General features: G+C 39.4%; 1 protein-coding gene and 1 pseudogene across 2 annotated transcripts in view; one reads left to right on the top strand and one right to left on the bottom strand.

Annotated features, from left to right (window-relative positions):
* The window catches only part of POGZ (pogo transposable element derived with ZNF domain), a 63,287-nt gene that overhangs the window by 5,682 nt on the left and 34,061 nt on the right, over positions 1 to 23,544 (top strand). For both annotated transcript variants that reach the window (XM_058309638.1, XM_023586914.3), the window contains exons 2-3: positions 10,624 to 10,748; positions 11,742 to 11,900. In XM_058309638.1, the coding sequence (XP_058165621.1) occupies positions 10,625 to 10,748; positions 11,742 to 11,900 (283 nt within the window). In that variant the 5' untranslated portion in view covers position 10,624. The remainder of the gene's footprint in view (positions 1 to 10,623; positions 10,749 to 11,741; positions 11,901 to 23,544) is intronic.
* On the bottom strand, positions 19,572 to 19,672 carry LOC111762617 (U6 spliceosomal RNA; annotated as a pseudogene).

The raw sequence follows: 23,544 nt of genomic DNA, 5'->3' as shown, positions 1-23,544 counted from the left end.
CCCACTCCACAAGAAGAAATTCTTAAAAATGAACCTAGAACTAATGCTTTTAACAGATTTAACTAGTAAGGCTACTGGTTTGATTGAGTAAATGTAAAGAAGATAATGGCAAAATATAGCAGTATAAAAATATCACAGGAAGCAGATTTGGCCCAACGGATAGGGTGTCCACCTACCACATGGGAGATCCAAGGTTCAAACCCAGGGCCTCCTGACTTGTGTGATGAGCTGGCCCACGCGCAGTGCTGATGTGTGCAAGGAGTGCCGTGCCACCCGGGATGCCCCCCATGTAGGGGAGCCCCACGTACAAGGAGTGCGCCCTGTAAGGAGAGCCGCCCCGCGCGAGAAAAGTGCAGCCTGCCCAAGAATGGCGCCACACACCCGGAGAGCTGACACAGCAGGATGACGCAAGAAAAAGAGCCGGGGGGGGGGGGGGGGGGGGTGAAGAGTAGACTTGGCCCAATAGATTGGGCATCTGCCTACCACATGGGAGGTCTGCGGTTCAAACCCTGGGCCTCCTTGAGTGGAGCTGGCCCATGCGCAGTGCTGATGCGCTCAAGGAGTGCTGTGCCACGCAGGGGTGTCCCCCGCATAGGGGAGCCCCATGCGCAAGGACTGCGCCCCATAAGGAGAGCCACCCAGCATGAAAGAAAGTGCAGCCTGCCCAGGAATGGCGCGGCCCACAAGGAGAGCTGACACAACAAGATGACTCAACCAGAAGAAACAGATTCCCGGTGCTGCTGATATGGATAGAAGGGGTCACAGAAGAACACACAGCAAATGGACACAGAGAGCAGACAACTGGGGAAGGGCAGGGAAGGGGAGAGAAATAAAAAAAAAAAAGACACGGATTCTGGGTGTTGCTGACAAGAATACAGGTGGACACAGAAGAACACACAGCAAATGGACACAGAGCAGACACCTGGCGGGGGCGAGGGGAAGGGGAGAGACAGAAATAAAAAATAAATCTTAAAGAAACAAAACAAAACAAAACAAAATCACAACCAAGAAATGAGTTAGGTGGTTCCCCCCCCCAACTTTTTACTGAGAAAATTTCATGCATGTAAAAAAGTTGAAGGAATACTACAGCATACAGCTACAGCTCACCACCTGGACACAATTTATAACATTTTGACCTGTGTAAAATATAAAACACATGCCAACACACACACACACACACGCACGCACGCACGCACACACGCACACACACACATTTTCATTTTGAGGTACCAGAGGCTGGGGATTAATCCCAGGACCTTGTATATGGGAAGCTGGTACGTAAACACTGAGCCACATTGGCTCCCCTGAGTTGTTTTTTTTTGTTAGTTTTGTTGTTTGTTTTTTCAGTAGGCACTGGAAACTGAACCCTGGGCTTCCCATGTGGCAAACAGGCACTCAAGCGCTTGAGCCACATCTCCCTGAAAAAAAATTTTTTTTCACATACTGGGGCTGGTGATTGAATTTGGGACCTCATATATGGGGAACTGGTGCTCAACCACCGAGCCACATCAGCTCCCCCTCATATTTCAGTCTATATGAAATATGCCAAAATATCTGTATATTTGCCAAACTACTTGAAAGTTAGCCATAAATACTATCACCAAACACAAAATGCATTTGATAAGAATAAATACTTCACTAGAATACCATTCTTTTTAGGAAAATTAAAAAGTAATTCCCCCAAATATTATCTAGTATCTACACTATATTCAAATGTCCCAAATGTCCCCAAAATGACATTTATAGCTTTCTAATGAACCGGGATCCAATAAAGGTTCACATGTTGCATTTGGTTTTGTCTGTTTAATTTCCTCACTGTGTGTGTGTGACAGAGAGAGAGTGATTAAGACTGAGATTTGTAGAGAGAACATGTTGGTTGTTTTATGTTGAGTGTCATATTCTTCAGTTTTCTGATTATTTCCTTGTAGAGTATCCCACATTTTTTATTTATCTCAATATTTCATTATGGTTTTTAATGTGCTCCTTTAGTTGCTGTATTTGCTATAAAATAGAAGTTACGTCTAAAAGCTTCGTTTGATTCAAATTAAGCATTTTTGTTACTTCATAGTTTTTTAAATTTATTTTTTAAAAAGAGCAGGCCATAGGCTAAATAGCTGATTAGAAGTGTAGAGTTAGGGTTATTGGCTAACATTTTTCTATTATATTGAAATTTGTTACCATCACAACCTTAGGCTTTTTTTTCCTTCATTTTTTAAAAAAATATTACATTAAAAAAATATGAGGTCCCCATATAACCCCCACTCCCTTCACCCCACTCCTCCCACAGCAACAACCTCTTTCATCATTGTGGCACGTTCATTACATTTGGTGAATACTTTTTGGAGTATTGCTGTACCACATGGATTGTGGTTTACATTGTAGTTTACACGCTCCCCCAGTCCACCCAGTGGGTCCTGGCAGGACATACAATGTCCAGCATCGGTCCCTGCAGCACCACCCAGGACAACTCCAAGTGCTGAAAAGCCCCCACATCATATCTCTTCTTCTCTCTCTCTACCTTCAGCAGCTACTATGTCTCTCCATGTCAATACTATAGTTTCTTTCATTACTAATCACAATAGTTCCATAGTAGAATATCAGTAAGTCCACTCTACTCCATACTCTATTCCTCCAGCCTGTGGACCTTGGGATGGTTATGTCCACTCCCCCACTATATAGAGAGGGGACTTAGATTCCACATGGATGATGGATGCAATCCTCCTTGCAGTTGTAGGCACTCCTGGCTCCCTGGTGTGGTGGTCGACCTTCTATACCTCCCTGTTACCTGGCCAGGGTAAGTCCAATAAACCAGAGGGTAGAAGTTGCAAGTCTGCTGAGGCTCAGGGCCTGGCTTTCACATGGACAGTCCAGAGATTCAGGTCTCCTGAGTATACACCAACCCTAGCATCAACCACATAACCTTAGGCTTTTGAGATAGAGAGCTATTATTATAACTTTAAATTCAAGCGTAATAATAAGACTTTGAGAAAGAACACAGAAATAGGGTTGAATCATGTCTTTTTGGTTCACAGCCCTCTGAGAAAACAATTCAGGAGTTGAAAAAGCAAGAAGAGGGAAGCAGATGTGACTCAAGTGATAGAGCTTCCGCCTACCATATGGGAGGACCTGGGTTCGATCCCTGGGGCCTCCTGGTGAAAAAGAAGAGAAAGCGTGCCTATGTGGCAAGCCAGTGCCTGCGTGGTGAGCACAAGTACATGCACGGTGAACTAGTGCCTATGCCAGTGTCCACACTAGTGCCCACGTGGGGAGCCAGTGCCTGCACAAGTGAGTCACGCAGCAAGGTGATGATGCAGCAGAAGAGGGACAAGGGGAGAGTCAAGGTGAAGCGCAGCAGAAACCAGGATCTGTGGTGGCGCAGTTGACAGGGAACCTCTCTCCACATCCAGAATCTCCAGGATTGAATCCTGGTGAATCCTAGAGAGAAATAAGAAGAGAAGACAACACAGACAGCAAAAACAGCAGGGCAGGTGGAGGGGAAGGAGGAGAAATAAATTAATTAATTAATGTTTTAAAAAAAAAAGAAAAAGCAAGAAGAGTTGATACAGAGCAAAGGCAACCTGTAGAGGAATTGTAAAGGAGCCACACTAGAAATTTTAGAAATGGAAATTAGGCAAAAAGATGTGGGGAAATTATTTTCATAACAATCATTCACCTGTCAATATAATAGTAACAAACAGAAAACCGTAACTTCAGAGGATTCACAACATGATACTCCCATTTTATGAGGAGAAATGTAATTGTGGGCAGGAACAAGAGTGACACAAAAGGTGTCAGATGAACAACAGATTTCAAAGATAGGTGATAATAGGGTGAAACAAACTAGATGTATATGAGTTGTATAAAGCTTTTACTGTACAGGATTTAACCATTTGAACAATTCATAGGAATCTTGTGCTCATCTGTATTGCAGAGAGGATAAATATTTTAAAAAGAAATGATAGTTCTTTATAGAATATGGAATGGTTAAAAAAAATTTTCCTTTTCAAAAAATACAGTCATTTTTATCTGGTTTCTCAGTCTTCACATTATTGACATTACGTGATCATTCCCAGGATGTCCTAAGCATTATAGGCTGTTTAGCAGCATTCTTGGCTTCTACCCACTAGATACATGCCAGTAACGCCTCTTCCCTCCTACCCCGAGTTATTTATTTATTTTTTAAGATTTATTTATTTATTTCTCTCCCCTCCCCCCTCCAACCCCGGTTGTCTGTTCTCTGTGTCTTTTTGCTGCGTCTTCTTTGTCTGCTTCTGTTGTTGTCAGCGGCTCAGGAATCTATGTTTCTTTTTGTGGCGTTGTCGTCTTGTTCTGTCAGCTCTCCGTGTGGGCGGCGCCATTCCAGCGCAGGCTGAACTTTCCTTCGCTCTGGGCGGCTCTCCTTACCAGGCGCACTCCTTGCACATGGGGCTCCCCTACGCGGGGAACACCCCTGAGTACCAGGGCGCTCCTTGCGCGCATCAGCACTGTGCATGGGCCAGCTCCACACGGGTCAAGGAGGCCTGGGGTTTGAACCACGGACCTCCCATGTGGTAGACAGACGCCCTAACCACTGGGCCAAGTCCGCCGCCCATACCCCGAGTTGTGACAAACCAAAAATTATCTCCAGACTTGGCCATGACTCCTGGGGGACAAATTTACCACCCCCCCCCAGCTGAGAAAGCTAGGTTAGATAAAATCCACTGGCATGTATGAAGATTCCTTAGTGGTATCCTCTGTGAACTAGTTTTTGTAGTAAGGCATAGTGCTTCAGCTATGTATAGGTGTTGAATCTAAGTCCCTTCTGCAGATATTCTACACACTTGGGCTGTGCCTGGTAATGTGAGGAAGAGCACTGGAATATAATGAGATTTTTAGCTCTATTGGAAATTTTATCAAAGGTAGAATAGAGCTCTTCATTTGAAAATCAAGGTGGTGTAAACCTGTGCTTTATCTAAATCTTCCCTCCATTCCCTCCATTTGTGCCTGACTCCTGACCCCCCACCCCCAAGTTTGAAAAACATTCTTACTAGCTATGTACTGTGGATAAATTTTTGTTAGGAGTAATTGAGAATTTTGTTTGATGTATTTGAGATAAATCTGTCTATATCCTGCTGTGCATGAAAACATACTCTTAAAATTAATAGGCTTTTCATTAGATGTGGAAGAGTAGCAATGGCAATTTTTTTTTAAGATTTAGATTTATTATTTATTTCTCTTCCCTGTGTCCCGTCCCGTGTGTCGGCCCCCCCCCGTTGTCTGCTCTCTGTATCCATTCACTGTGTGTTCTTCTGTGTCTGCTTGTATTCTCATCAGGCGGCACTGGGGATCTGTGTCTCTCTTTGTTGCATCATCTTGCTACGTCAGCTCTCTGTGTGTGGGGGGCACCACTCCCGGGTGGGCTGCGGTTTCACGCAGGGCGGCTCTCCTTGTGCACGGGGTGGGGGGGGCACCCTTACGCAGGGGCATCCCTCATGGGCTGGCACTCCTTGCACGCAGCAGCACTGGGCAAGGGCCAGCTCACCACACGAGCTAGGAGGCCCTGGGTATCAAACCCTTGGACCTCCTGTATGGTAGGCAGACACTCCTATCTTTTGAGCCACATCTGCTTTTGTTTTGGATCACTCAAGTTGAAATCTCCAAAATAAATTAGTTATTTGCAAAAAGACTTGATTAAACTAAATGAAAAAAAATAAAAAATAAATGTGTCTTTGTCGATTTTTTTTCATTGTATTGTTCTTGATATTTTCTAACTATATGTAAATTCTAATAAGGAAAATCACCTAGGCTGTTTTTTAGGGGAAGGGAAAGGGAATACATACAGTTGAGATAAGATTAGAGTGGAAGTAATGAGAATTGTTACTCACTAGACTGAAACATAAAATTTCAGGAGAAAGTAGAAATTTTTTATGTTTTTATGACAAATATGATTTGTGAATGTGGAATTTTTCTGCCCTATGTCACTGGCGCAAAGTTCAAGATAGCTGATTAATAGTTGGGGATTGGTATGGAGGTAAATTTATATTTTAAATGAGCAAAAAAACCTCTAATATCCAGATTGTGGTTTTGGAATATCATTCCCCATCAAAAGGAATGAAGACTTCTTGAAGAAATGGCTGATTGTAGATCTAGGGTAGGACATGTATGCGATGAGCTTGAAACATCTTGTCATATCAGATAGCAAGGATATTTTCAGCATTACTAGGGTTGCATCAAAAGGGATAAGGACCCAACGAAGAAGTTCCCACTAGGTAGATAGGACACTTTGAGTATCAGTATAGATAACTGCAATGGTTCAAAACACATCAAGCGTTGAAATCTGTGATTTATAGTGATAGCTTAACAAAAGCTTATTGGTCAGTTTGGGGAATGCTGCTGAACCAACTCATTTTAAAAAACTTGTGAATAAAGGGAAAGAATGAAGCAGGATAAAAAGAAGCAAAGCAGGATAAACCTGCTTACCACTGAGTCCCAAATAAAAGATATGAGGAAGTTTATTTTTATAGAGGTGTTGCGGCTAATAAATGAAGAAGGCATGATAGATTTAGATAATCGCTGTGTTTCATCCCTAATGAATTATTAGATCCAGGCATTGAGCTTGCCTCCTGATAGAAGAATACATCACCCCTTGTGAAGTAGTCTTGGTGGGGGAGGGAGTTAAGCCTGTATCTAATTAAGCCTCCAGATGCAACAGAAGAATGTTTTAAATACCATGTGATTGTGATCAACAGTATCCAGAATGCAGGAAACTACAGGAGGTGACCTGATCCTTCCACAGATAAAATGCAAAGCGAAAGAAAAAAAAGCCAAAAAAAAGGGGGGAAAAGAAAAGCAATGGGGAAAAATGTACAATGAAGGGGAGGGTCTATAGATATAAAAGATTAAAGAAATTTATCACAGAATCACAATGTGTTGATCCTTATTTGGATTTTTATACAAAGAAACTTTTAAAAAGCATGGTATTTGAGAGAATTTGAAATTTGTATATTGACTAGATATTCGATATTAAGGAATATTAGCTTTTTTAGGCATGTAATGGTACTATGGCCACTTTTAAAGATTTATTTATTTATTTACTTATCTCTCCCCACCCCCACATAGTTTGCACTTTCTGTGTCTATTCATCGTCTTTGTTTCTTTAGGAGGCACTGGAAACTGAACCTGGGACCTCTGATTTGGGAGGGAAGTGCCTAATTGCTTATAGTCTTGGCTATAAATTAAAGTTATACAGTGAGATAAAATTAAGTAGTTAGAAAAAAAGTTGTTTAGCGTGTCAAATTTTTCTTAGAACTAAACCAGAAAATATAGGGGTGTGTGTTAGATGTTCTTTGACTCAAAGAATGCTTGTGCTAAGGATTTGGTTTCTTTTTTTTTTTTCTTTCCCTCCCCCTTCACCACCTTGCTCTTTTTTGCTGTCTGTGTCCATTCACTGTGTTATCTTCTGTATCTGTTTCTCTTTTTATCTTCTCATCTTTCTCCTCTAGGATTCACTGGGATTTGATCCTGGGGACCTCTGATGTGGACAGAGGTTCCCTGACATTTGTACCACCTCAGTTCAGTTCCTGGTCTCTGCTGCACTTCACCTTGACTCTCCTCTTCGTCTCTCTTTTGTTGTGTCATCATCTTGCTGTGTGACTCACTTGTGTGGGCACTCAGCTTGCCGTGTGGGCACTCACACAGGCACTGGGCTCACCATGTGGGCACTTGGCTTGTCGCACAAGCACCCTTTCTCCTCTCCAGGAGGCCTCAGGGATCGAACCTGGGTCCTCCCATATGGTAGGCGGAGGCCCTATCACTTGAACCACATCTGCTTCTCTGGTTTATTCTTAAGCTCACATTCTGGCTACACTATTTTATATATGTGTAAGTTAAATATGAAACTAAGATCATTTAAGATGATGCTACTAGATCTTTTACCATCATTACTCATTCCTTCTCTTCTTTGTAGTTTTCGTTTGGAAAAATAGAATAATTAAATAGGTTAGAAACGGGTTAGAGTCAAGTTAAACATTTTACCCTCTAAAGCTGTGGTTCCCAAACTGTGAAGCTAACTCACCAGGTCATTGTGGGGAATTGTTTAAACTTTCAAGGAAAATAGTGCCATCTGTTGGGCATCTCGCAAACTACTGTTATCAAATTGTATAGACTTAACTACTCAGTAAACAGAATGGTTAGGGTTTTAACTTATTTAAAATACTGAGTTTATTTTACCTGTATGTATTTTTTGTCTCCCCACCATTTCCATTCGTCTGCCCACTGCTACTACTATGTCCTATCATAACATTCCATACATACTTAAAACCATGCAATGGGTGGACTTCCATCTTTAAAAACTAAACAGGCATTTTGGTCAACACATTCTTGGCAACGGAAGCTGGACAGCGTTTACCAGATACGGTAGGGAAAATTCTCACTCTGCATTATAAAAGGGACAGCCAGAAATGAAATAAGATGGAAAATTTTAACAAACTGTTTAAACTGTTCTCTTAAAGAAACTTCCTCCATTGCCAGAGATCTTGAGTAGCCTCCTGGTCAGTCATCTGGAAGTAATTCTTCATGTAATTGATGAATTTGGCTTCACTTTGGAAAGAGAACCACCTTTTCCTACTTGCTTGCATTATCATGTCTCTACAGAACCCGGTCTTATCCGTGTTCAGAAGTGTTTTCCTGTTTTTTGAAGGATTCTTTTTTTTTTTTTTTTTTTTTAAAGAGGTACCGGGGATTAAACCCAGGACCGCTTACACAGGAAGCAGGTTGCTCAACTGCTGAGCTACATCTGGGCCCCCATCCTTGACCTTGAGATCTTGGTGTTGGTGGTTTTGAGTCTTCCATTCTGACTGGTTTGTTATGCATTTTGGGCTGGGTATCTTGTATAGATTTCTGCACTGGACTTTTTCTTCTGTTTTTTCTTCCTCCTCCTCCTCATCTTCATAAGCAGCAAGTTTTACTTTTGTTTTTTGTTTTTTGTTTTTTGGTTAGGCCAGTAAAAAGAGTTTATTGAGAAATGAGAGAAAGGAAAAGAAGTACATACCCAGGTGTAGATATGGGCTCCTCCAGGCAAACAGGAGCCAGCAAGTTTTACTTTTTTCCCGTGGAACCTTACTACAACTTCCAGGGGCAGATTGCTTTCCAGATATACTTAAGAATTTTATATCCTCCTCCTCTTCATCTTCTGACTCTGCATCTTTCTCCATAGCTACTAAGTGCTGTCCAGTAACATACACAGCCCTGAACCACACTTCAACTGTAAGACCACAGTGGGTGGTATTTCAGAGCCTCCAAGGGAAGCCGGTACTGTACCGACATTTTCAAAGTTGCCAGTGTTATTTTAATTGAACTGTCTTCATCATTCATTGAATCTGCTTGAACAATGTAATTCATCCTTTGTACCAGCCCCTAAACTGACCGTTCTTAAAGATAACTATTTCGTCATTATTCACCTTAAAGTGATTGTTTGTCAGCTTTCTTTCTTTCTTTCTTTCTTTCTTTCTTTCTTTCTTTCTTTCTTTCTTTCTTTCTTTCTTTCTTTCTTTCTTTCTTTCTTTCTTTCTTTCTTTAATTAATTTAATTTAATTTAATTTTATTTCCCCCCTCCCCCGGTTGTCTGTTCTCTGTGTTCTCTGTGTCTATGTTCTCTGTGTCTATTTGCTGCGTCTTGTTTCTTTGTCCTCTTCTGTTGTCGTCAGCGGCACGGGAAGTGTGGGCGGCGCCATTCCTGGGCAGGCTGCACTTTCCTTTGCGCTGGGCGGCTCTCCTTACGGGGCACACTTCTTGTGTGTGGGGCTCCCCTACTTGGGGGACACCCCTGCGTGGCAGGGCACTCCTTGTGCGCATCAGCACTGCGCGTGGGCCAGCTGCACACGGGTCAAGGAGGCCCGGGGTTTGAACCGCGGACCTCCCATGTGGTAGACGGACGCCCTAACCACTGGGCCAAGTCCGTTTCCCTATTTGTCAGCCTTTAGTTCACAACTGAAAAGATAGTTCTGGGGCCTCAGGGAGCTCATGCCCATGTCTATTGCATCTTTCATGGGGTGGTGGCATTCACTTAGGTGGGAAAGAGGCAGATGGAGAAAGACAACATCTGTTCCAGAGAACAGACGCACAGTATGGAATCATATCAGGGCTGTTTTTTTTTTTTTTTTTTTTGGCTTAAAGGTGCTGTAAAAACATTTCTGAGATACTAAGGACACTGAGAGCTTTTGCACTAAAGGCTTTGTTTGAATATTGAGCAGTAATGCTACTCCCATTTTACTGAAATGTTTTAAAAGGATTGCTAATAATGCAAAAAATTGTTCATGATGAACAAAATATCCATTTTAATAAAGTATATGACTCACCTCACTTAAACTTCATCCTAAGTTAGTCCTGGGTAGTATAGATTAAAGGTGTGTAATTATAATTATTAAAGAATTTTTTGTGAAAGGGATTCTAATATTTAAGAATAAACATTATTTTGGATCTCTGGAAATGGGGGGGAGGGTAGGAGAAATGGTAAGTTGTGGGAAGAGGGAACAGAAGAGGGCAGGTTACCAGAATATTCAAGAATATGATTCCATATTTTGTGTAAAAGTATTTCTCCCATTCCTAGGTCAATATCTTAATTTTTTTTTTTTTTTGTACTTGTAGCATGGCGGACACCGACCTCTTTATGGAATGTGAGGAGGAGGAGTTGGAACCATGGCAGAAGATCAGTGATATTATTGAGGACTCTGTAGTTGAAGATTATAATTCAGTGGATAAAATTACTACAGGTAACACAAGTTCTTTTGGTCTTAGTTGGTTGTAAAACCCATCCCGTGTTTAAATCTGAATGGCATTTTGGTTAAGGAAACATGAAGTAGAAGACTTAAAGAATCCAGGGATACCTCATTGTGGCATTTCTTTTCTGCCTCCATTTCCATGCTCTAGTCTGTAAATACCTCCATTTCCTCACCCATAAAGCTAGAAATACTGTATTTATCTCATTAAAAACATTAAGAGGTGGAATTAACCAGTTTATCAAACATCTATCGGTAATACTACCAAATGTTAAGAGCAAAATGTGAAGTGGTGGTTTGTGTTAATATTCATTAAAAAATAAAAGGATCCCTAGCTCTTTTTATTTTCATTTTTTTAAAACTTAAACTTGGTGTCCTCTGTGAGTTGGACAGAAATTGCTTTGTGTTTGCCTCCACGGAGAGTATACAAAACTCAGACTTGTTAGCTTCTCTTTCAAAAAGATGATGTTGCATGTTCAAATTCTAGATTGCCCTGTAGTCAGAAAGTAGGTGGTAGTTTTTTTTGTTGTTTTGTTTGTTTTTTGCCCCCTAAATTGTACTAGTTGTTTTCTTTATTTTTATCTTCCCTGTCTTGAGACCTGAAGATTACATTGATTTAGACTGAAACAAGACACAGGTCAGAGTCTTGTGAATGGCATAATTTTTATGATTATGAAAACCCATAGTGGTAATGTTAAGAAACTGACATTTGAGTCCTAGAGGTTTCCTAGTACTGTTATAAAACATTAAAATGCTAGTTCAGTGGACTCATGATCTAACTCACCTAGGATATGTGTGAGACAAAGAAGGAATTGTGCCTTAATGGTAGGTGAGGGACAAGTTGGAGGAAGAACCAGATGAGCAGTTGGATTTATGAAACTTTGTGGCTATAGAGACCGCAAACAATGGAAAGGGAAGATTAGAGCAGTATCCTTTAGTATCATCTGTCCCTGACTCCCAAGTGACTGTGCCTCCCCTTCCCCACAGTTTCTGTGAGCCAGCAGCCAGTCTCGGCTTCAGTGCCCATCGCTGCCCATGCTTCTGTTGCTGGGCACCTCTCTACATCCACCACCGTTAGTAGCAGCGGGGCACAGAACAGTGACAGTGCCAAGAAGACTCTTGTCACACTAATTGCCAACAACAATGGTAAGTGGGATTATTGGGAAATTCTTCCTGGGACAGAGGGGTAATAGAATAAAAAAGGTCTTAGGGACAGCTATACCATTTTATGTGTTTCTACTATTTGAGAGAGTGAACTTAGTAATGATTCTCTGATAAGGTAGTGATTCAGCTGGTGATGCACTTCCTTTTTAAGTTAGTGGTTATTAGTGCTAGTGTTTCAAGTCAAAAGTCAGCAGATTCTTGCTGCTGATGGTTTCTAGGAAAGGAAACAGAAGTCTGAAATTATTATGAGATGTGTTTTTTGTTTTTGATTTTAATTGGAAGATTCCTACTAGTAGTTGGGTAGGAATTCTCCTAGAGTAACCTTGTTCTGGTTTTTCTCTGGCAGATTCATTTGGTTATTGGTTCCTGGGTGTAGAAGTTGTGACAGTGTTGTTGTCCACCTGAAAGAAATGGTGAAAGAGTAGTCCTTTCGTTAGTCCTTTTAGTATATTTATTGATTAGGGAGGCTATACAGTATTGGTTTGTTTCATTTCTGATGACTGTTTCTATACTCTGAAGATGAATTTTTGGCAAGTTATAACTTGACTCATAACTAAAATCGGCACCGTCATAGAATCATTGCATTACTGGAACTTTATTTTTAATTATTTTATTTCCTTTAAAAGTAAAGGAGGTTTATTAATGCAAGAATAACATATGCAGTGTAGAAAAACTAGAAAATAGAAAAAAATCAAAAGGAAAACATTAAGCCATAATTTCACCATCTAGAGTTAATGACTTGTAAATCTTTTTCTATACATGTTTTTTTATGCTTTTCTATAACTATATGTAATTTACTTTTTACAAAAATTGGATCATACTACTTCTACAGTACTCTTTTCCTCCTTCCCCCACCTTAATATGTAGTGTCTGTCTTCATTTCTAATAAATATTTATAACATTTTTTTAAAAAGATTTATTTAACATCCGCCTCCTCCATTGTTTGTGCTTGCTCTCTGCTCTTTCTGTCTGGTGTGTGCTCATCTTCCTTTTTTAGGAGGCACCCGGGAACCAAACCCAGGACCTCCCATGTGGGAGGGAGGGGCCCAACTGCTTGAGCCACCTCCACTCCCCTGTAACTTTTTTTTTTTTTAATTCATTTTAAAAAAAATATTACATTCAAAAAATATTACATTCAAAAAAAATTCAACTCCACCGCCCCCACCCCCCACTCCCCCCACAGCAACACTCTCTCCCATCATCATGACACGTCCATTGCATTTGGTAAGTACATCTCTGGGCATCGCTGCACCTCATGATCCTGTAACATTTTTGATGACTGAATTTCCCCATCATTTGGTTAACTGCTGTTAATAGGCAATAAAAGGATATATTGTCATAATCAAGGGCTATAGTGAATGTTTCTGATTCTAAAGCTTTTCTCACATGCTTTAATTAGTCTGAGAATACATTTTTAAAAGATTGTTCAAAGGTCATCAGAGTTTTTAAGAATTTTGATCATTATTGTTAAATGGCCATCCAGAGATGTATCAGTTTATATTTCCATTATAAGTGTGTGGTTTCAACCAATGGTGCTGGGGAAACTGGATATCATCATGCAAATGAATGGAAGTGAACCCCTTCTTCATACCATATACAAAAATTGACTGAAAATTGATCAGTGACCTTTAAATATAAGACTTAAAACTATAAAACTCTAAAGTCGACATAGGGGAAAGCAGATGTGGATCAAGCAGTTGGGCACCTGCCTACCATGTGGGAGGTCCCTGGTTCAGTTCATGGTGCCTCCTAGAGAAGATGAGCAAGATGGTGAGCTGATACAACAAGATGACACAACAAGATATTGCAGTGAGGAGATGCACAAGGAAGGACAACAAGAGACACAACAAACAGAGAGCAGATAGAGGTCCTGGTTCAGTTCCTGGTGCCTCCCAAAAAGATGATGAGCAGACAGACACAGCACACAACAAACAGACACAGAGAGCAGACAGCAAACGCAAAGCAAACAACAAATGGTGGGGAGAAGTAAATCTTTAAAAAAAAAACATGAATATCTTTAGGACCCTGTATTAGGTAATGGAGTTTTAAACTTTATATTGAAAGCATGAGCAACAAAAGAAAAATTAGAGAAGTTGGGCTTTTGTCAAAACTTAAAACTTGAGTCCATTGTAGGGTATTATCAAGAAAGTGAAAAGGCAACCTACAGAATAGGAGAAAATATTTGGAAACATACAGCTAATGAGAGTTTAATATCCAGAATATCTAATGAACTGTAATTGAACAACAAAAAGACAGCCTAACATAAAAATGTGGAAAGGACTTGAATAAACATTACTCCAAAAAAGATTTGCAATGGCCAATAAGTACATGAGAAAATGCTATTAGGGAAATGTGAACCCAAACCACAAGGAGATATCACTTCACACCCACTGGAATGACTACTATTTAAAAAAAAAACAGAAAATTACAAGTGTTAGAGAGGATGTGGAGAAATAGAAACACTCTTTGCTCGTAGGCAGCCAGTGTGAAAGACAGTTTCAACAGTTCCTCAGAAAGTTAGATATAGAATTACCATATGACTTGGTAACCAACTTCTAGGTATATATCCAAAATAATTGAAAACGTTTGTATACCAATGATCATAGCAGCATTATTCACAATAGCCAAAAGATGGAAGCAGCCCAGTGTCCATCAACCAATGAATGGATAAATAAAATGTAGTAGTATACACATACGATGGAATAGTATTCAGCCATGAAAAGGAATGAAGGAATGTGTGACCAATGTGGATGAACCTTCAAGACATCACATTGAGCAGAATAAGCCAAACATAAAAGAAGAGATATTGTATGTTCTCACTAATACAAAATAACTAGAATACACAAGTTAGAGACAAAGTAGGTTACAGGTTACCAAGGGTGAGGGATTAAGGAATGAGGAATTAATGCTTAATGGGTACAGAATTTCTGTTATGGGTGATGAAACATTTTGCTAATGAATGGTGATAATGCTAGCACAACATTGTGAGTGTAATTAATACAACTTTATTGTGTACTTGAAAGTTGTTAAAATGAGAAATTTATGTTGTATATATGTTACAACAATAGATTTTTTAAAAGATTGCTGTGTTCTTATTTTTTGGATTTAACCATTTGGATAAGCTTTTATTGTTGGACATTTATTAAGGCCCCAGTTTTCATGATTAAAAGCAATGTTGTGAGTGGATGTGGCTGAAGAAGTTGAGTGCCTGCCTCCCACATGGAAGGTCCCGGGTTTGGTTCCTAGTGCCTCTTAAAGAAAAAAAAAAAAAAACAGGCAATGAGCATACAGACATACAGATGAGGGAGCTATCTTGGGGGGGGGGGGGGAGGGCGGGGGAGGATGACACACACACAAAGTGTTGTGGTGAACCTCCTCAGATATTATATCTTTGTACACTTGTATAAGCCTATCTATACTAGAGGTTGGATTTCTGAGTTGGGTATTTAAAATTTGAGAAATGTTGTCAGATTACCCTGAAAGGTTGTTCTAAATACATACTCCTCAGTAGCTCTTTCTATATTGTTGCCAACTTTAGGAATTAGCTTTTAAATCTTTATAATTTCCTTAGCTATTTTTTCAGTCTTTCAATACTGAAAATATGATTGTCATTTAGGAAAAACACAGAATTTTTATTTTTTAACTTCAGGTAGGGGAACTTTGTATATGTGAAGATTGAGGATCACTTATCTTGAGAATTCTCTCATTTTGCAGATGTGGAAACAGGCCTAGAGAGTCAAATAATTAGCTTGAAGATAAATAGTTGGTAATTGACTAATCTGGATTTGAATGATCTAGTCTTCAGAGTTTGTGGTCTTTCCACTGTATATTTATTTCTATGTATTATATTTATATTGCTTTTCTGTGTTTCTCTTAAACCATCAAAGTTCTGTCAGAGATCAGTTTAAACTTTTCTTTGATCCTGGGTTCCAAGGTCCATGCTGAGATTGCTGAGATGATATACTATCCTTGATCCCTGAGCCTCGCTTGGGCCTGTGTACTAAATTTTTTAAGTGTAAATTCATTATATTTACTTCAGAAACCTTTAGTAGTTAAATGAAAACGTTAACTCATGTTCGTGGTAAAAAAAAAAAAAAAAGGCATACACTGGTAGAATGGAAACATCTGTTCACATGTATGTCTTATGTGTTTTTCTGGAACCATTTTCACGTATAGATAAGCATAAATTCATAGGTCCAATTTGTCTGCCTTTTTTTTAAAAAAGAAGGTACCAGAGTATGAACCAGGGACCTTATGTATGGGAAGCAGGCACTCTAACCACTGAATAACACCTGCTCCCTAGCTTGTCTGCTCTCTGTGTCCATTTGCTGCGTGTTCTTCTGTGTCCACTTCTGTTGAATCTGTGTTTCTTTTTGTTGTGTCATCTTGTTGCGTCAGCTCTCCGTGTGTGCGGCACCACCCCTGGCGAGGCTGAACTTTCTTTCGCGCTGGGCGGCTCTCCTTACGGGGTACACTGTTTGCACGTGGGGCTCCCCTACGTGGGGGACACCCCTGCGTGGCAGGGCACTCCTTGCGTGCATCAGCATTGCACATGGGCCAGCTCCACATGGGTCAAGGAGGCCCGGGGTTTGAACTGCAGACCTCCCATGTGGTAGGCGGACGCCCTATCTACAGGGCCAAGTCTGCTTCACAGCTTTTTCTTTTTTAATTAAACAAGTTACAGGTTTACAAAAAAAAAATCCAGGCAGAAAGTACAGAGTTCCCATATACACCACCCCTCAAACTCAACAGTTTTCCCTGTTATTAATAGTTGGCGTTAGTGTGGTATCTTTTTAGGATTGGTGAAACAATATAATTGTACTATTAATGGTAGTCCATAGTTTATAAATTAGAGTTTACTGTTTGTATGGTACAGTTCCATGTTTTTATTTTTTTAGTTTTTTACTTTTATTTTTGGTTATAGAAGTTATATTTTTATAGAAATATGTATAAAATAAAATATAGAGTTCCCTTATACCACCCTATTATTAACACTTTGCATTAGTGAGGTACATTTGTTATAAATTCATGAAAGAACATTTTTATAATTGTACTATCAACTGTAGTCCATTGTGTACAGTAGGTTTCATTGTGTTGTACAGTGCTATTTTTTCTTTTAACTTCTAATAACATATGTGATCTAAAATCTCCCTTTTAATGGCATTCGAATATCTAATTCATTGCTGTTAATTATATTACAGAGTTGTCCTAAAACCACCATTATCCATTACCAAAATTTTACAGTCAAACCAAATATGGAAATTCTGTACAATTTAAGCATTAACTCCCCATTCCCTACCTCCAGCCCAACCCCTGGTAATCTGTATTCTAGATTCTGACTCTTTTGAGTTTGCTTATTTTAATTATTTTGTATCAGTAAGATCATGTAATATTTGTCCTTTTTGTGTCTTTCCTGTTTCACTTAACATGGTATCTTCAAGGTTCATCAATGTTGTCATATGTATCAGGACTTGATTCCTTTTTACAGCTGAATAAAATTCTGTTGTTATGTGTATACCACATTTTGTTTATCCATTTATCAGTCAGTGGACACTTGGGTTGCTTCAACCTTTTGGTAGTTGTAAGTAATGCAGCTGTGAACATTGGTGTGCAGATATCTGAGAGAGTCCCTGCTTTCAATGCTTTTGGGTTTGAAAGCAGTGCTTTCAATGCCTTCCCTAATAGGGGGATTGCCAGTCATATGCTAGTTCTATATTAGAGTGGTGGTACACTGTTTACATTCCTACCAGCAATGGATGAGTGAGTGTTCCTGTGTCTCCACATCACTCCAACACTGGAAATTTTCTGTTCTTTGATGTTTTTTTAAAAAGTAGTAGCCATTTATGGAAAGTCTAAGAAACCATTGCCTAACATAAGATTCTAAAGATGCTTCCCTACATTTTCTTCTAGTAGTTTTATAGTCCTACTTTTTATATTTAGGTCTTTGTGTTAATTTTTTATATGGTGTGGGATAGGGGTCTTCCTCCATTCTATTGAAAAGACTGCTCTTTTCCAATTGATTGAACTTTGCTGCCTTGTCAAAAATCAGATGGGGAGAAATGGATGTGGCTCAAGCTCTTGGGCTCAACCATCTACCATATAGGAGGTCCAGGGTTCAATTCCCAGGGCTTCCTGGTAAAGGCACGCTGTCCTGCACTGCTAGCTGGCCCAAGCAGAGTGTTGACCCTTGGAAGAGTGTTGGCCCACACAGCAGTGCTGGCCCATGCAGAGTGCTGGCACAGCAAGATGATACAACAAAAAGAAACACAGAGGAGAGACAGTAAGAGACACAGCAGACCACGGAGCTGAGGTGGCGCAAGAGATTGAGTGCCTCTTTCCTACTCTGGAAGGTCTCAGGATCAGTTGCCAGTGCTGCCTAAAGAGAAGACAAGCAGATACAGAAGAACACCAACGAATGGACACAGAAAGGAGATAGTGAGCACAAAACAGTGGGGGAGGGGAGGCATAAATAAATCTTTAAAAAAAAATTAATTGGGGAGCAGATATAGCTCAGTGGTTGAGCACCTGCTTCTCATTGTACTGGGTTTAATCCCCAGTACCTCCTTTAAAAAAAAAAAAACTGCCATAGTTGTGAAGGTATATTTCTGAACTCTCAATTTGATTACATTGGTTTATATATCTATCCTTGTGCTGTTTTGACGATGGTTCTATGTTTTTTCTGTTGTTTTGTTTTTTAATTTATTCTGATGTGTATACAACCTAAAATTTCCCATTTTAATCCCTTTCAAATACATAATTCAGTGGTATTGATTACATTTGCAATATTGTGCTATGTATCATAGCCTCTTTTTTTTTTCTTTTTTTTTTTTTTTTTTGTATAATACGTACACTTTTATAACTTTGTTTTCATCAGATACTTTTTTTTTTTTTCAAGGTACCGGCACTGGGGATTGAACCCAGGACCTTGTATGTGGGAAGCTGGCACTCAACCACTGAGCCACGCTGGGTCCCCTGAGTTGTTTGTTTTTGCTTGTTTGCCTGTTTATTTTTGTTTTGAGAAGGCACTGGAGACTGAACTCAGGACTTCCCATGTTGGAAACAGGGGCTCAATCACTTGAGCCACATCTGCTCTCCCATCAGATACCTTTGAAATGCTAGTCTAAGAGTAGGGATTAACTTCAGGAAAGACTGAACAAAAAAGGTTCCGAGTTTCCTTTTAGGCCTTCAATTTAATTGTATTGTTATATTGTTGTCTTACTACATTAGTAAAAAGAGCAAGGGAGAATAACTTTTAAGCAATGATGTTTAGTGTACTAGGTTCTTTAGAAAATGAAAAAGTTGTCTTCTCTCCTTCCCCAGTCCTCTTCTGCCCCCTTTTTATTTATTTATTTTTTTAGGAGATACCAGGGGTCGAACTTGGGACCTGGTACATGTGAAGCAGGTGCTCAACCAATGAGTTACACCCATTCCCCTGCCCTACTTTTAAACCAGTCTTCAAACCAAGCTGGTTTTTGGTGACCTGTGGCTACCTCCTTCAGTAATTATATATGGATTATTTTTTCCAATAAAACTTATCAATACTATTTTATATAATTTTACATCACAGAATATTATTCTTTTGATTTTTTAAAATGTTCTAATTTATTTTTCAATATATATCTTTCATTAGAGATGTTGTAACCCACAAGACAAAAAAATATGAAATGCTTCACAAATTTGAATGTCTTCCTTGCTCAGGGGCCATGCTAATCTTCTCTAGTGTTCCAATTTCAGTATATGTGCTGCCAAAGCAAGCATCAGTAATTATATTTTAAAAGACTGTCCTTTTTCTGTACCTTTATTTGGCTTTTACAATTTCTCTGTTTCCTCTTAGTTTCCTTGCCTTCTGTCCATAGAAAGCATTTCCTTTACCCTTGATTTTAAGGAGCATTTAAAAACTACTTTTCTCTGGAGCTTCTTAATTCCCCACCAATGTCATTTTGATATGATCTTTTTTCCCTTGACTACCTGCTTATTTTGTTTGTGTCATATACAAAAATTGTGAGGGCAGTAGATCAAGGAGTACTTGGATCATGGTTTGAAATTTCAGCTGTAATTATTAAAATACTAAATTGTGTAATCTCCAAATCTGTGAAGGAAAGGGAAGGAGTTATCATTTCAGTGCAGTTTAACATGTTTTGCATTGATACTATGTGCTTTGTGATGATATAGTGGAGAAATGTAAAATATGATTCTTACCTTCAAGAAGCTTTAGAATGTTGTTAGAGATATCTATTCCCACAGCAGACATCTTTGCATGACCTTGGATTACTCAGTGGTTTCTTAGATATGGCACCCAAAGCACAAGCAACCAAAATAAAAATAGATGAATTGTATTTCATCGAAATTAAAAACTTTTTTGCTTCGGAGGACACAATAAAAAAAATTAAAAGATAACCCATAGAATGGGAGAAAATCTTTGCAATTCACATACATAATAAGGGATACATATATATATCTAGAATATATAAAGAACTCCTCCTACAACCTGATAATAAAAATAATGCACAGTTAAAACATGGGTAAATGTCTGAATAGACTTGTGTGTCTCCAGAGAAGATAAACAAGTGGCCAATAAACACAGAAAAGGTAATCAGCATCATTAGCCATTAGGGAAATGCAAATCAAAACTACCAACAGGATACCACCTCACACCCTCTAGTGTGACTGTAATGAAAAAGACAATAACAAGTGTTGGTAAGGATGTGGAGAAATTGGTACCCTCATACACTGCTGGTGAGAATGTAAAATGGTGTGGTTGCTTCAGAAAGCAGTTTGGCAGTTCCTGAAAAAGTTAAATATAGTTACTATCTGACCAAGCAGTTCCATTCCTATGTTTTTATCTAAGAGAATGAAAACATATGTCCACGCAAAAACCTGTACACATTTTTTTTAAAGGAGGTACAAGGGAATGAACCCAGGCTCTCGTACGTGGGAAGCAGGCACTCAGCCACTGAGCTACATCTGCTTCCCAATGAGAATTGGTTATTTGTTTTTGTTTTTAGGAGGTACTGGGGATTGAACCCAGGACCTTGTATGTGGGAAATAGGCACTCAGCCACTTGATCACAACTGCTTTCCACAAATGGTTTTATTTTTTATTCATAGTAGCCAAAGGTAGCCACAACCCAAGTGTCCAGCAACTGATGAATGGATAAACAAAATATGGAATAGCCACAGTGGAAAATTATTTGGCTATAACAGGATCATAGTACTGATACATGCTACAACATAGATGGACCTTGAAAACGTTATATTAAGTGAAAGATGCCAGATACAAAATGCCACATATTGAATGATTTCATATATGAAATGTCCAGAGTAGGTAAATCATAGAAAAAGTAGATTAGTGGTTGCCAAGGAAGGAGGCAGGGAATAGGCTGTGACTCGCTAGTAGGTACAGGGTTTCTTTTTACTTGTGAGTACTAAAAATCGTTGAATTATACACTTTTAATGGGTTGATTGTATGTTAATATGGATTGTTTCTCCATAAATCTTCTTTATCCTTTTCTTCTTAATTTTATTTAAAAATTTCCAGATTTTGCAAACATTCTATACCCACCAAGCCATAACTCACTCTTCCCCCCCTTTCCCCTTCCCTTGGTAGCCCCTGATTTACTTTCTGTCTGTACAAATTTGTTATTTATAGTTATTTCATGTAAGTGAAATCATACAGTGTTTGTCCTTACGTGTCCTGCTTATTTCACCCAGCATAATGTTTTCAAGATTCATCCAAGTGGCAACATATATCAGTAGTTTGTTCCATCTTCTAGCTGAATAATATTTCATTGTGTATATGTCCCACATTTTGTTTGTGTTCATCTGTTGATGGACACTTGGGTTGTTTCCATCTTTTGGCTATTGTGAATGATGCTGTTATGAACATTAATACATATAAGTATCTGTTTGAGCCTGTTTTCACTTTCTTTGGGGGTCGATCCTAAGAGTAGAATTGCCAGGTCATATAGTTATTTCATATTTAACTTTCTGAATGTCCTCATGCTGCTTTCTATAGTGACTATATCATTTTACATTCCCAAGCATTGGGAATAAAGCATTTGGCATTTAGAAATTATTCCTGTAATTCTGACTGGTTACATGTTTGCACTATAAAGAGTTGTTATAAAATGAAATAAACTCCCTGTTTGCTTAATTCTGAGCTATAGACAGTATGAATTTAATGTTATAAATTTCTTGCTACGTAGCTAATTGCAATTTTCATCTCACTGGATTTAGCCCTCTTATCTCTGGGTTTTAAGGGTATGTAAGTAAACTTCAAAGAATGGAGGAAAAAATCAAGATCTTCGTATTTGTAATACAACATACTGTGAGAAAAGCTGCTGTATCTCCTCTTATTTAATATTAAGTTATGACTGGAGGGGGCCTAGTTCATTGAGAGCAAACTGAGAGACGGTGAGTAATAGGCTTTTTAAAAAAATATTTACTTATTTGAGGTACAAGGGGCTGGGGTGTCGTGGGAAACTGGCTTACCTGTTTCCTATTGTTGCACTTGTCCCCAATTATTGTAAACGTTGCAGTGGTGATGAGGAACAGCTGCTTTGGAGTTCCTAATAAATATGATGCGGAAACTAGGGTCAAGGCTTTCAGTTCCTTAATCTGTGAGCCCCCTAGTTCCATCCTTGGTTCCTCTCTCTGTTTCCCTTTGTCCTTTATTTCTGTAAGTTCTGTGTTGCTTTCCCTTCGAGCAAACCTATTGCTGATCTGGTTCTCAACACTGGGAATTGAACCCGGTACCTCATCTGTGGGAAGCTAGCACTCAACCTCTGAGCTACATCAACTTCGCTGAGTTGTTTTTTATGTTTGTTTTGTTTGTTGTTTGTTTTGTTTCTTCAGGAGGCACTGGGAACCGAACCAGGGACCTCCCATGTGGGAGGCGCGTTCTCAGCTGTTTGAGCCACATTTGCTCCCCCAGTATATATTTTTATTGGATAAGTTGTGAGCTTACAAAACAGAATTCCCATATATCATCCCTCCAACAACAACTTGAATTGCTTTGAAACATTTGTTACAGATTATAAAGGATCATCATCAAAATATTATTAACAACTATGGTCTGTAGCTTACATTTGGTATATTTTTTTTAAGCCTTTTTTTTTTTTTAATTTATTTCTTCCCCGCCCCGCCCCCCCTTGTCGGCTGTCTGTGTCTTCTGTGTCCACTTGCATTCTTGTCAGTGGCACAGGGAATATGTTTCTCTTTTTTGTTGTGTCATCTTGCTCTGTCAGCTCTCTGTGTATGCATCGCCACTCCTGGGCTATTATTCGCGTGGGACGGCTCTCCTTGAGGGGTGCATTTCTTGCACTTGGGGCACCCCTACATGGGGGACACCCCTGCGTGGTACGGCACTCCTTGTGTGCAGCAGCACTGTGCATGGGCCAGCTCACCACACAGGCCAGGAGGCCCTGGGTTTGAACCCTGGACCTCCTATATGGTAGGCGAATGCTCTTTATCAATTGAGTCACATCCACTTCCCACTTTTTTTTTTAATTCTTGAAAGTCTAATTACCTCTTTTATCCTGTGGAAATAGAGTAAGATGTTTTTAATTAATCAGAAATCTTTCGGGAAAATTTTAAGAAGAATCAGAAATCATTAAAAATGCTTCCAA

Source organism: Dasypus novemcinctus, chromosome 13 (assembly GCF_030445035.2).
Source record: "Dasypus novemcinctus isolate mDasNov1 chromosome 13, mDasNov1.1.hap2, whole genome shotgun sequence".
Taxonomy (NCBI): Eukaryota; Metazoa; Chordata; class Mammalia; order Cingulata; family Dasypodidae; genus Dasypus; species Dasypus novemcinctus.
The sequence above is the reverse complement of the archived record's forward strand: the minus strand, read 5'-3'. Positions and strand labels throughout refer to the sequence as shown.